General features: G+C 40.3%; 1 protein-coding gene across 5 annotated transcripts in view; it reads left to right on the top strand.

Moving 5' to 3' along the window:
• Positions 1–13,547, top strand: part of rabgap1 (RAB GTPase activating protein 1) — a 33,493-nt gene extending 19,946 nt beyond the window's left edge. For all 5 annotated transcript variants that reach the window (XM_088391979.1, XM_088391977.1, XM_088391978.1 and 2 more), the window contains 13 exons: positions 1,434–1,547; positions 3,386–3,460; positions 4,786–4,911; positions 4,983–5,126; positions 5,319–5,360; positions 5,534–5,662; positions 6,376–6,468; positions 7,016–7,126; positions 7,223–7,327; positions 7,985–8,068; positions 9,412–9,483; positions 10,671–10,871; positions 11,010–13,547. In XM_088391979.1, coding sequence (XP_088248105.1) covers positions 1,434–1,547; positions 3,386–3,460; positions 4,786–4,911; positions 4,983–5,126; positions 5,319–5,360; positions 5,534–5,662; positions 6,376–6,468; positions 7,016–7,126; positions 7,223–7,327; positions 7,985–8,068; positions 9,412–9,483; positions 10,671–10,871; positions 11,010–11,132 — 1,419 coding nt within the window. In that variant the 3' untranslated portion in view covers positions 11,133–13,547. The remainder of the gene's footprint in view (positions 1–1,433; positions 1,548–3,385; positions 3,461–4,785; positions 4,912–4,982; positions 5,127–5,318; positions 5,361–5,533; positions 5,663–6,375; positions 6,469–7,015; positions 7,127–7,222; positions 7,328–7,984; positions 8,069–9,411; positions 9,484–10,670; positions 10,872–11,009) is intronic.
• The last annotated feature ends 229 nt before the right edge of the window (positions 13,548–13,776 follow it).

Genomic DNA, 13,776 nt, shown 5'->3' with positions numbered 1-13,776 from the left:
TACAACTTAAAACACTACAACCAATTGTAACTGAGGCCAAAAATCTGTATCAGTGTAAATAATCACATTTTATGATGTTCATATTTAAACCCCAGCAGTGTAATACCGCTGTGTAATTTTTAAAATCCATATATCAAGAAAGCAAACGACTTTTATTGCTCGTCCTCGCACTTAAGTCCACCGCTATAAGACATTGGTTGTGTTTTCACTCTCCTCTCACGCTAGCTTCATACCAAGACAGAAGGGAAGCTAATTGGCCATTATGTCAAAGGTCTTTGTCTGAGCTTTCAGCACTTGCGATAAGAACAGCTAAGTGGTGCTTGTATAAATACACAAGCTTATCATTCACTTGTGTGGATCTTTTTCATGGACACACTTCTGGCTGTAAAATGCATCATTATCAAAGATTTGCCTCGGAATGAGACGATAGATAGACGGAGAGCCATCGCCTTGGGCTTCAACTGTACAGATGCTTACTGCACTATCAGCTTTTTGATGTCATATTAGCAAAGCAGGAATGACAGAATGGGAAGAATTTAGCACAGTATGTACAGTGCCATATGTTGGACAGACACAGTAAACAACAACAAACAGATTTGGAGCCTATCTGTACTCGGTAGCAAACACGGATGCCGGACCGTGATCGCCATTAGCTGATTTTAGTTTTACTATTACTTTCTTCCTGTGTTTCTTTTTTGGATGCAGTTTATTTTCATCTGGCTGTTCTTCCTTTGTGGATGTTGGTGTAGAGATTTTAATGACAAAGGGAAGGAGGGCGCTGTGGTCTTGATGGATATCAGGAAAAAAAAAAACCTTGCCCAAAATATAGTCCAGTAATTCAGTTGTTCACAAATTGTGTTTTTTATTTTTAAAAAAATCTGAATATTATTCCTGAATGAATAAAATTATAGAGAGCTGTTGAATGCTGCAAAAACTCTTCGTATCATGACCGTATTTTAATATTTTACATTTTATTTTTACCAGTCGTCAGCTAATCGCAGTGGCTAATAAATCATTTATTTTCCTTTTTAATATCACCCACGCTCATTTATAGTATTCCTAAAAGACAAGATCTTCAAATAACACCCAACATTCTTATGAAAGCAAATTCCCCAATTAATTATCATCTTGATGGATTCTTATTCTTATTTCTTCCTTCTCCCATTATCGACTAATGCGAGGCCATTTTGCCTCAATAAAAGCTTGTACAAATTCCACCTCAGGAGGCCAAATAAATTAACAAATGTGTACCTGACATCACCCAAGGTGAGCTCCACCTCAGTGCTATGCAATAAAGCTCCAACACAGATTGCAATCTGCTCTCAAAACAATTTACAGGGGGAAATAAATGCCCACATCATGTGGCGAGTCATTTTCATTTTTCTTCTTTAACAACTGTCTAATCTTTGTTTGCTCTCTTTCCTCGCTGCTAGGAATCCCCGCAGGACAGTGCCATCACTCGGGACATTAACAGGACGTTCCCGGCTCATGACTACTTCAAAGACACTGGAGGGGATGGGCAAGACTCCCTGTATAAAATCTGCAAGGTATTTCAAACACTCCTTTTATTATGTTATATTATTATAACAACCCCCAAAAAAATCCTTCCGCCCTTGACTAATAGAGCATGCAAAAAGATTACTGTCACATGAGAGAGTTGTTAGCCAGATTTTCCAGCTGTTCCCATTTTATTCTTTTAATCAATTATTGGAAGAAAAGTTTTAAAACGGGTTTATCTCAATACTGAGTGATGATAAGAGAGATAAACCTCCCCTTTTAATTTCAGGCCACTCATTTTGGTGAATCAGCAATAATTTGAGGATTTTTTTTTTATCATTTTGAATGAGCCAGCAAAAAAATAAAAGTGACCCATCTTGGGCATCCCAAAAAAATATAACGCGCATAACAAAAACAAAAAACTTTTTTGGGTGTGGATGCACATGTCTACACGGCCTCATGATCACAAACAATGATGGTCTGTGTGCCCCCCCCCAAGGGCTTCCAAATAACCGAGATTACATTTCCTCAGAAGACAATCTAACAATTGTGTAAATAGCTTGATATTTTAAATTTTTTGTTTTTAAAACGTCGATGGCAGCTCATATCGAATCAACATTTAAAGCACATTCTCCGCTTTTGACCATCAAATGAGCTTTTTTTTCTCTTTTTTGTGCTTATTATCGAAACGCTCATTTCAAAGCCGGCGGCTGCAGTTGCTTTTGCTCTCTGATTTTTCATTTCATTCATTATGTATGTCGAACTGCAGCGAGTGCATCCATCTCCACGCAGTTAACCACCTCCTCAGGTGTGTTTGAATAATTCAGTCCTCCCCCCCTCCCCTCCCCGTTTTTGCTCTGCTCGTGGATTGATCCGCGCTTTGTCACTTCCACTTGACGCATTACTCGCATTTGTAGCTCAGTGGGCCACCTCAACCGTTTGGAACTTTCTACGCGGCAACATTTGTACCATAAACCATCCCCGCCCGGTTTCATTTTCTCCATCACACTGACACATGTTTGGTCACCACGCGTTTCTAAATGAAGAACTCCATCTGCTCGGATTTCGGTATTTAAACAAGCTTTATCTGAGTGATACGATGTAAACAGCTGGCTTTTCTGTAGATGTTTATTCATTTCTTCCTCTGTTTTATTTACTGCCTTAGTAAATATGGCTCTACAGCAGTGGGTGAACATTTCGTATTCATGGAAAATTTGAGATGCTTTAAAACTCCAGTTAGGTATTTAACGAACATTTTCAGGAAAAAAATACGACAGACACACAAATGTCATTTGAAATACCTCCATGGAAGGATTTAGTTTGCTAAATGTCGTTTGGAACACCTCTATGGAAGGTTTGCTTTTATTGCTCTTGTGACTTTTTCTGGGGGTCGGCTCACCCTCCAATGAGTGTTGGTTCACAGCTATTAATTTAGTTTGACACGAGTCAAGAAAGTGTGAAAATAAAAATAAATGTGTGATGCACGTCTGCAATTTGACTCAATCACAGGTTGAAGTTAATGTGAGACATTTAATTTTTCAACACCACTTTTTTTTCAGACCGATATCAGTACGAGTACTCGATTCTTGTGTAGTTACCGATACAAAGTACCGATACCACTAGAACTGTGATACATGAAATGTCTGGGGGAAAAAAAAAGCAAGACTTGATGGCTTCCAAACAGGAATGGAATTTGCCAAGATGATTTTGGGTGTGGGTACATGCTGGGCTCATCTTGCACTCATCCAAGAGTGTGGATGAACTATTAGTCAGCACAATCACAAGACCAGCATAAGTTTTTTTTTTTAATTGCTAATCTCTTTTTTCATCCTTTGCATGAACTGTATTGACGTTGGTTTTGTACATGTGTGTTTTGTCCTCCCCCCAGGCATACTCTGTGTATGATGAAGAGATTGGCTACTGCCAGGGACAATCCTTCTTGGCCGCTGTGCTCCTCTTGCATGTGAGTTTTCATATCAGTCCAGCAAAAACACGTTTTTTTTCATCAAACAAACTAAAGTGAAGAGCGGTTCTGTTCTTTAGGTGTTTTTTTTATCCAATGTGCCTTAAATCCCCTTATCAGCTGGCTTCCAGTAAAATAAAAAAAAGTACAACAACTTCAAGCACAGGGAACAAGTGTTTAGTGTTCTCCTCTGACATCAGTCTCCGATATCGACTCCCGTGATATTTTGGCGTCACATAATAACTTCTTGGAAGGTTTACTGGAGGGTGCTACTGTATGTGCAGTGCAGTCATTTGATGGGTCAATAAGTTGACGCAAACATTTGTCACGTGCAAAATCAATGACATCTAATATATCAGATCTTAATATGTCATCCAAATTTCCAGCCACATTTATTATCTTTAAAGTTAGCTTGACCCCATTTAATGTTTGCAAATGAATGATCATTTTTGCTTTATATTTAATAAGATACAAGCGTCTGGAATTTCCCTTGTTAAATTTATAGCGGATATCCAACGTTGACATTCAACTGATGAAATAAAAAAAAATCAAATGTGGAAAAAAATTAGACCATATTACATAATTTGTTATTTTTTAAATTTGATTTATAAGCTAAAATTGAAAAACAAACATCTGAAGTACGTGTTGTTTTAATGCCAGAATTAGTTTTTAGGGGATGGGGGAGTTTATCAGCATTGCCATCTTGACTCGGAGGAAATATTTTGCCACTTTTCCTGACAAATATGCCAAAAGGAGGGTCAACAGTGTTATTAGCTTTAGGGTGTTTCCACTTGTGCAAACAGCTTATTGTGTTATTTTTTTTCCTTCAGCCTCTCAAACTTTTAATTCTTTTCCATTGAATATTACATAATCAAGCCCATATTGAGATTTTCACTGTTGCATTAGAAATAGAACCACTACAATTTGCTACTTCTGATTGAAATTGATTTTAGTCTAACAAGAAGAAATAATCACGTTGATGATTACATGGCATTATTGGTAAGAGGTAAAAATATGAACAACTAAATAATAGATTTACATTATTTCATTAGTTAAATTGCAAATTCATACTTTTTCCGTTACTCATTTAAAAAACCTCACCAAGTGCCTTCAATTATAGGGATTTACTGAACAGTGCAAAAAAAAAAACTTGCAACGCCAAAATGAAAATATTTTCTTGGCCAACATTGCCACCCAGCGGTTAAACCACATCACTGCACACTTGCAAATTGCATGAAGATGAGAAATATTGCACTCACATTTTTAGGATTTTTTTAAGTGTGTGTTGAGGATGTGTCGATAAAAGTCTTGACTTTGTTGCTCAGATGCCCGAGGAGCAAGCCTTCAGTGTGCTCGTCAAGATCATGTTTGACTACGGACTCAGGGACCTTTTCAAGCAAAACTTTGAAGATCTGCATTGCAAGTTCTTCCAGCTTGAGCGACTCATGCAGGTTTGTACATTTTCTTTGCTTTACATACTTTGCGTGCTTATGTTTACCTGCCGGCTCTTTGTCTTTATCAGGAATATATTCCCGATTTGTACAACCATTTCCTGAACGTGGGTCTGGAGGCTCACATGTACGCCTCCCAGTGGTTCCTCACCCTCTTTACAGCCAAGTTCCCTCTCTACATGGTCTTCCATATCATTGACCTGCTTCTGTGTGAGGTAAGCACACATGCACGGGGTCAGGGTTCGTGAGCAGTCTTAGAAGGTATTTATTTTCTGAATCAAAAAATATTTAATTTAAAATTAGAACAAAAATATCAATAGGATAGGTGGAAATAATTTTTTGGAGCTGTCATTTCATATTTAATTTGATGGCATCTGTGTAGTTAACCCAGTTATTGTCATCCTCAGGGCATCAGTGTGATCTTCAATGTTGCTCTCGCACTTCTCAAGGTAACATTTATAGCTTATTTGTATTTCACTGATTTATTTACTATGTCCATTTCAAACAAATAATTTATTCCCAAAATGCGACATATATAGTATATATATACTCCAGAACGACTAATGATCTTCTGATCTTCCTTGGAAATAGAAAATCTCACTCATTCCTTCTTTTTCCTCAGACATCAAAAGATGATCTGATCCAAACAGACTTTGAGGGCGCCCTCAAATTTTTCCGTGTACCAGTTCCTAAAAGGTATCGCTCGGAGGAAAATGCCAAGAAACTGATGGAGCTGGCTTGCAGCATGAAGGTGAGTGGCACACCCTTATTATGTGACCTTTAACCCACACGAAATAAAAGAATGGCAAGACACACAACTCGGCAGAGGGTAAACTGTTCATATTTCCCAAAGTCTTAAAACAACAAGAACAACAGCTCAACAAATCCAATTTTTGTTTGAGTCCCCAATCTCACCAGCAGGGGTCACTGTTGAGCTTTCAGACGTAAATAACCACAAGCAACACACAAAGCCGTTTTTTAACAGATTTTGGACCATCTGGCCCAGTTTGTGACGTTCAAGGTAACTTTGGCCGCCATCCGTCAAGGAGCCTCCGGGCTTTAATAAGATTTCTTGATGATTTACACCATGCATATTGACAAATCCTTAAGAGTGTAGCTTCAAGTATTTATTATGTAAAAATGATCAGGTGACGTCGAGGTGAGTTGTTGTGACTGCGGAGATTTTACCCGACCCTGATTAGACCACAACTCCTCTCTCGCTTGTCAGATGCTCTAATTGTGCCCCGCATTGAGATTGCTTCATCTTTGAATGTTCTAACTTGAGACATGAATCACTCAGTTTTAAAAACAAATTGCCTATTAGTCCAAATCCTAATTTTGAAACTATACATGTAATTAAGTGTCAACACCGTGCAGTGACAACAGCTAAATATGAGCAATATTACATGTCATCATAATTAAATGGACAAAAATAAAAAAAAAAGTCTTGCTGTCATACTTCAGATCAGTCAGAAGAAGCTGAAGAAGTTTGAGAAGGAGTACCACACCATTAGGGAGCAGCAGGAGCAACAAGAAGCTCCCATTGAGAGATATGAGGTTGGTCAAAAAACATTTTGGATTACTTTTCTCACGTGTACATTTTAATATTGAGCTAGAAATGAGATACTTGCATCCCACACACGGTTAAAATACTTGAATGTGAAAGTTGTGCTTCGATGAGGAAATAATTCACATTTATTATCTGTGGCTGCTGGTTGATACTTTCATCTTTAAACCGCCACCATTTGTGATTAAGGTGCTACTAAAAGTAAGCGGGAGTGCATCATTACAGGCCATAGATTATTTCTACGGTATCAACTGGAGTCAGCTTAAAACATTAATTGTACTTTTTCTACCATAAATTATTTTGGCACATTGGTGATTTTTTTTCTTTCCAGTCGCGCTCTATTTTTGCCCTGTTAAACATTACTCAACTCACCTCAGTTTCTAAGCTGAGCGTAAAATCTTGTTTTCTCTGCCCCCTTAATGTTATTCTGGACATTTGCAGCTTTCATTTCCCCTGTCCCGCCCGCATGTAGCCACGCCCCTCTTTCCTTCCTCATTTGGATTTGTTTAAATATTTTGTCTTTACGCTGACCTGCAGAGGGAGAACCGTCGTTTGCAGGAAGCCAACATGCGCTTGGAGCAGGAAAACGACGACCTGGCACACGAGCTGGTTAGCAGCAAGATTGCCATGCGTAAAGACCTTGACAACGTAAGTGTGATGTTTTGTGTGAGACCTCACACCACGGCACCTGTCATATCCGCATCACACCCTTGTCATCACCGAATCACTTTTGTGTGTTGTCAGTCTGAGGAGAAAGGCGACGCCCTGAACAAGGAGCTTCTCCTGACCAAACAGAAACTAGTCGACTCTGAGGATGAGAAGAGACGGCTGGGGGAGGAATCGGTGCAGGTCAGAGTGCACCACTCTTCTAGTTTAGATTTAACAGGGGTTCTCATTTACTCATTGCACAAACTCAACAAATTAATGGATAACTAGCTTTGAAATGAAAGGTCAAATTGTTCAAGTTACTGTAAAAAAGGTTTTTGAAATTCTTGTAGAAATTCAACATTATTATTTATTACACATGACAATGTGAAGATTCAGTACACGTTTTAGTACATTATCATGGAAGTTGACACACAACATTTGCTTTTGTGGGCCACATAAAATGTTGTGGCAGACCAGATCTGGCCCCCGGGCCTTGGGTTTGATACCTGTGGTTAGAAAGCACGCAGTCAAGTGACAGATGATGAAATAAATACATCGAGAGAGGGGGGAAAAAAAAGAGTTGGAAAGGAGGACAGAGCTGTCACCATTCCCGTTGTTCTTCTCCTGGAATGTCTTGTGTCCTCCCGAGTGTGGCCTTTGCAGAAGAGAAAGATTATGCTCCCATAGAGGACATGACTTTGCCCTCAACCTCAAGCCTGCCAATACTTTTCTGTCTCCTTTACATTTAATGGCGGGTAACGGAGAAACGCCGTCTCTGGAGACCAGGACACTCACACACACTATCTGTCGTTCATCACTGACCTCTAAGAAACCTGACGTGTGTGTGTATCCCCACAGGTGAAGGAGATGTGCAGGAGAGAGCTCAACAAGTCGGAATCCGAGATCAAAAAGAAAGTCTCCATTATTGCCGAATACAAACAGGTATGGAAAATGAGCCAAATAAAAAAAAACTAAAAAGACATTGACGATAATGATATTTTGCATTGTTGCTCCTCCAAAAAAACATTTAATGTCCAAGGAGCTATGGGATGTTAGATATTGCTCCTAGATAATCAATCAATATTTAAATCAATCCTGCACCCATCTCGGGACTAACGAGCTAGCTTGCGCCGCTAGCCGAGTTGCGCGCCAACGTGACACAATCATTACAAGAACGGCGCATTTATTTGATGCCTGCGGCTTTGATGTGATTAGTAACTGAGCTGGAAATGAGTCCAGGCATATAAGCACGCCGGTCATTAATCAGCACTCTGAACTTTGCTTATCTCGATGTAAGCATATGCGGAGAAGGTAGCGACACAGTTTGTTAATCCAAGCTGAACAAATAAAAATTAATTTTTTGCACGTAGACTGCAAACTAAATACTATTTTGGAGGGATTTTTCGGTCCCATATATTACTCATTGTTGGTGTGGTGCAAAAATATCGACATGAAGACTCGGTGTCCTTCATTTGAACTCAGATTCTGACTCCCAACTCTTTTTCATCCTTATTGGATGTCATCCTGTCACTTGATGTCGAAATGCAAACCCTTCACGGATCCCTTTGCTCCTTTATTGCCGTTGCAGAGGTGTTATGCAACACTTCTGTCACTCCCCGTATGGGCGCAGACATAAATAGCAAGTCAGGGAAGATATTTGGAGGCAGACTGCAGTACGAAAACGCAATCTGGTGCAATTTCACCTGAAAATAACCGCATTGGTAACCTTAAGGAATCAGGTTGAAATTTTCTGCTTAACTCTTATTCCACGAACGACTTAGAAATGTCAAATGACCAACCTTAGAAAAGTGGTTAACTGTGATTGGTCGTTACTTGAGCTGTGAACAACTGTGATGTCAGCAAGTGACAAAATGGCCGCCCCTTGAGATGGATAAAAATGGGTGGATTTTGCTAGTTAAATCACATAAAACATTTTTTGGAGTTGACATCTAATGATTCCCTGCTTTTTCATCCAAACTCTTGTGCATTCTCTCGCGGTTCAGGTAGAATGTTTACGAATCTAAAAATAAATGCTTAGCAGCTGGAAGATCAAGAAGAGGGGGGAAGAAAAGCCTCTGGTGATGTGGGAGGTCGATGGCAAGCGTAGAGGCAGCTGAAAGGAAAGAGATGACAACAGGAAGAGATAAAAGGCCTGTAGGAGGACAATGATGGCTATCTGCTGTGGGGAGGAAAAGAAGAGATGCTGTGAACGAGAACAAAAATGCTCTGTTGACTAGCGGCTGGAAAACATGAAAAGTCACTCAATGCAACTCATCTTTTTCCAGATCTGCTCCCATCTGAGCGAACGGCTGGAGAAGGAGCAAGCGGCCAATCGAGGAGAGCTGGAGAAGATCAGAGTGAGTTTCCCTTTGCACACGTTCTCCAACGCAACCTTGCAAAAGTATAGGGGCCCCGGCGTAGCGCCTTGTGGTACCTCAGGGGAGTGACGTCATTGCAGTGTATGGATCATTTAGGATAACAAATGCATCTTAAAAAAAGTCTGATTCGTGCATTCTAATTTCGATTTCTGTCCGAGAAAACATTTGCTTAGCTGTGTTGACATTGCTTTCTGTTTATTTTAGAATTAAATCTAATGTGGCGGTAATGCCTTCTTGGCATGTTCCCTCACTTGGCACCTTGCTCAACGGTTGTCTTGGCACTACCACTCACAATGAGAAATAATCCCAAAATAAAAATCAAATAATCCAGAAACCAACAGACATAATCCAGAAATACACACGTACAATTAAACCCTATTGACAGTACTGACAAAGAAAATCCTGGTCACACATGACTGCGTGATGGCGTCCGTTTATGAGCATAACATGTGCTGCTCTTCCCGCAAGACAAATTTCAGACTTGTTAGTTTATTGGTTTCGCTGGAGTGGTCACAGTTCTCAATCCGAGCCGACTGGTGCCTAGTTGTTGACGCCGTATTTTGGCGGAAATGACATTTAGGAGGAAGGCTCCTTTTTGATGGCTGCACAAGGACAAACATAAGTTATTACAACAAGGACACCCCGCCACCTGCTTCTTTGTATGCGCCCGTGTCCTACGGCAAACGTCAATAAACCTGTCAGCCATTAGAACCAGTGGAGGAGAATAATAGCGCGTGCAGTGAATTACGTGGCATGCAAAGTTACAATAGTGTTAATGAGAAATGGTCCAATCGCATTATAGCTCGGCGGATCATTAAGGCGCCACTTAAAGTGACAGAGACGATTACAGACTGGTTTCTGCGGGCGCTTGAAAATATTGATTGTTGGTTGGATTTTTAGGTTCTTTGTTTGAGGCTTGGTAAGAACATTGAGTGAAATAATTATAAAATATTATTACTAATTTAAAGTATTAAGGAATTTGCAACTGGGTTAATCAATGCCTTTGGCCCTTATGAGAAATTGTGCTTCAGCAAAAGTTGAAGGACACATTGTTTGCTTAGTTCCAATTTCTTCTTTTTTTTTAACATGAGGAAGAAAAAAAAAAACAAGTTCCTTCTTTCATCCTGCAGCCCTTTGTGTTCATTTCTCTGCACGCTCCTCTCTAGGCCATAGTGGAGGGCTGCGACAAATGCAGCAGCCTTTTCAACAAGGAAGGTCGTGTTCGGCCGCCAGCGAAGGCGCCGCCACCGGATGGCAGCGATGAGACGGATGAGGAGAAGGAGGATTTGAAGAAGCAGCTGAGGGAAATGGAGCTGGAGCTGGCGCAGACTAAACTGCAGCTGGTGGAGGCGGAGTGCAAGATTCAGGTATCTAAACGTTACTTAGTCAGAATATGCATAACTTTGGCTTATACAAAAGTAGTGCTTTGGCGCCACCGTTTGCGTATTGTTTTAAATTGAGTTCTGCTTCTTAATTGACTTTCTGGTTGGTTCCTCCGCCACCAGGACTTAGAGCACCATCTGGGTCTGGCCCTCAATGAGGCCCAAGCGCCCAAGAAGACCTGGTTCAACCGAACGCTTAGCTCCATCAAAACGGTCACCGGCGCCCAGGGTAAAGAGACCACCTAACCCGCCGGGGTCTCGTTTGCGTCAACCGAACTTGAACGCCTCTCGCCGGGGTGGCTATCACTACTACGGAGCGTTCTTGGCCACGTTCCACCTTTTCCCCCCCCCCCGCCCCGTTTGAGGCCCAACAAGACTACAGCCAAGTGCACTGAGGCCTAGATTAAAAAAAATAAAATAAAATAATCGTTGCCACTCCCCCTTCCAGTGGTCACACATACATACACTGTTTGGTTTGTGCCCTTGTTACTGCTGATATGAATCAACAAGAGGAGGATGGTAGGATATCTGTAACCATGGTAACGTGACAGACGCACACACTCCCTCCTTCCTCGCTTCCTCCTTTAAGAGATAAAAAAAAAAAACTACTGGCACAAACTAAAAAGTTTTCGGTACAAGACATTATAGATGCTTTTTTTGTTTTTGTAACATACAACTTCCTTTTTCCTATGTACAGGTATGTTCATAAATGTGCTTATATATGAAGAGTGTGTGTAAGCGTGAATGCCTAAGTAATGGACTGACTGAAAATGTGTAGTGTAGGAAATACGGAGAGAAAAAGCACTAATGCATGCATGGACGAGAAAACGTATTCAGTGTTTAATGTAGCCAACGCCATTCATTCACAAGCATAACAAAACTGCTTTCATTTGTTTATGTCTGGTTGCTATGGCGATGTGAATGATTGTATGTGCCCTGATGTGTCGACTGGCGACCAGTCCTGGGTGTATCCCCCGCGTCTTGCCTAAAGTCAGCTGATAAAGATCATTTTCATACTTGATGTCATGTAATTTTAACGGACGGCTCTCGACTTCCTGTTTTCCGAGCATTTTTAAAAAATGTCAGACGGTCCCTTAGTTACACTGATCAATAGCAACATTTAATCAAAGATGGATTTGTGTGCCTGTTTTTGTATTTTTTAACGCTTATTTCCAAACTGCTTTACTTTTTTTGTAGCCCAACGGGGTTTTTTTTTTTTTTTTACGCTGATTTCCAAATTGCTTTGCTTTTTTGTAGCACACCGGGAGATTTTTTTTATTTTTTGCTTTGACCTATAAAAGTTTGCACAGTACGGATTTTACCATCCACTGCAATTCATAACGTTGACCTTCCAGAAAAAGTCCACCTGGTGAATTCATAAATATGACTTAATATATTACAATATTATATTATTTTTATTCTTAATTATGAAAACCTGATGTGCTAGTACAAAAAAAAAATCAGATTTGGAAATCAGCAGCTCAAAAAAAAGCTTCCTTGCAATTCCGATTTTTTTTTTAAATTGTTGGCCACGGTAATCTGTCTCTATGCATCTTCCAGTCATATGCTAACCATACCAAATGTCAGCCTGCTAATAACATTTTTCCTTTGGTGAAACATTCCCAAGCATGCTTCCAGTCCTTCAAGTGGCAGCTCTGCAAATGCCACACACCGTAACCTTCATGAAAATGGATGATGCTTGTTTGGGCTCCTCATGCACGAAAGACATCCCCCCCCCCGTGTGTACGTGTGTGTGTGTGCACTTATTCAACGCCCCCCCCCCTCCCTCCCTCCTTACTTCCCAGCGCCACCTGCTCTCTGACCTTTGAACTTAGCAGATACTTTAAAGTGCAGGGTGGATGAGCTGACTGACATTCTTGACTGCACACACACATTGGAGTCTGATGGCACACTGACATTACATAACAAATACTAATTAGCAAAAATTGACTACTAATAAAGGAGGTCCTCAGTTTGGATCCATCGTAATGGCTACGTAGGAGGATCTGAAAGTGACGACATTTGCGCTACACAAAAGATTATAGTAACGCTGGTTAAACACGCTTTTGTTATTCTAATTACAATATGCCATTTACTCCACCACAGGAGACCTTTCAATAAGAAAAGCTTTTCCGTTATTCATTTCTTTGGAGACAAATATCTTTCAACCCTAAGTGCCCTGTCGACAGAGGTAGTCATTTATTTTCAGTTGCATTCATATGTCATATTATTTATGATGCCTCCATCCAACAAGATTAAAAAAAAAAAAAAAAACACCCATATTGATGAGTAAGGGTGTGCAGTATTTGAATAGGGGTGTGTAGACTTTTTCTATCTATTTTGGAAGTGACTGCTGGTCTACGTTAGCGGTAAGAATTTTAAACACCTCATTAGCAGTGTGTTTGCGTTCGTCATTGCTCACGCGCCAACTTGGCCTCGGCTCTCAGTCGGGAAATCAGCGAGCTGGAATATTGTTTTTTGTTATTTTCTTCACTCATGATGTGAGGTCGCTTATTGCTCAACAGATGGAAGGATATAGCTCGCTCGCTCGCTCACACATACATTGATTGACGCGCACAAACTAAACACGTGAAATGTTGTTTTTCTGGTCTCGTACACAACTGCAAAGAATTTGCATACTCAATAAACAAGACATATTCACTCCTTCTCTTTCATTGGAACCTTCCGAGAGTTGTTAAGGCACAACATGTCACTTGGAGTTCAATACAATGAAAATATGAGCTATTCAGATTGTGATTTGCTCGTAAAATTCGGCTCGGTTTGAAGTGTCGGCACAGCGGTGAACCTCTGGAGACGGAGATTCGTGCTTGATTTGTAATCAATAGCCGTGTGGAATGAAATTTTTTTTTGGTGGCTAGGATACAAACTT

This window comes from Syngnathus floridae, chromosome 12 (assembly GCF_059516105.1).
Source record: "Syngnathus floridae isolate MCC-2025c chromosome 12, RoL_Sflo_1.0, whole genome shotgun sequence".
NCBI lineage: Eukaryota > Metazoa > Chordata > Actinopteri > Syngnathiformes > Syngnathidae > Syngnathus > Syngnathus floridae.
This window is presented reverse-complemented; position numbering and strand designations above follow the sequence as displayed.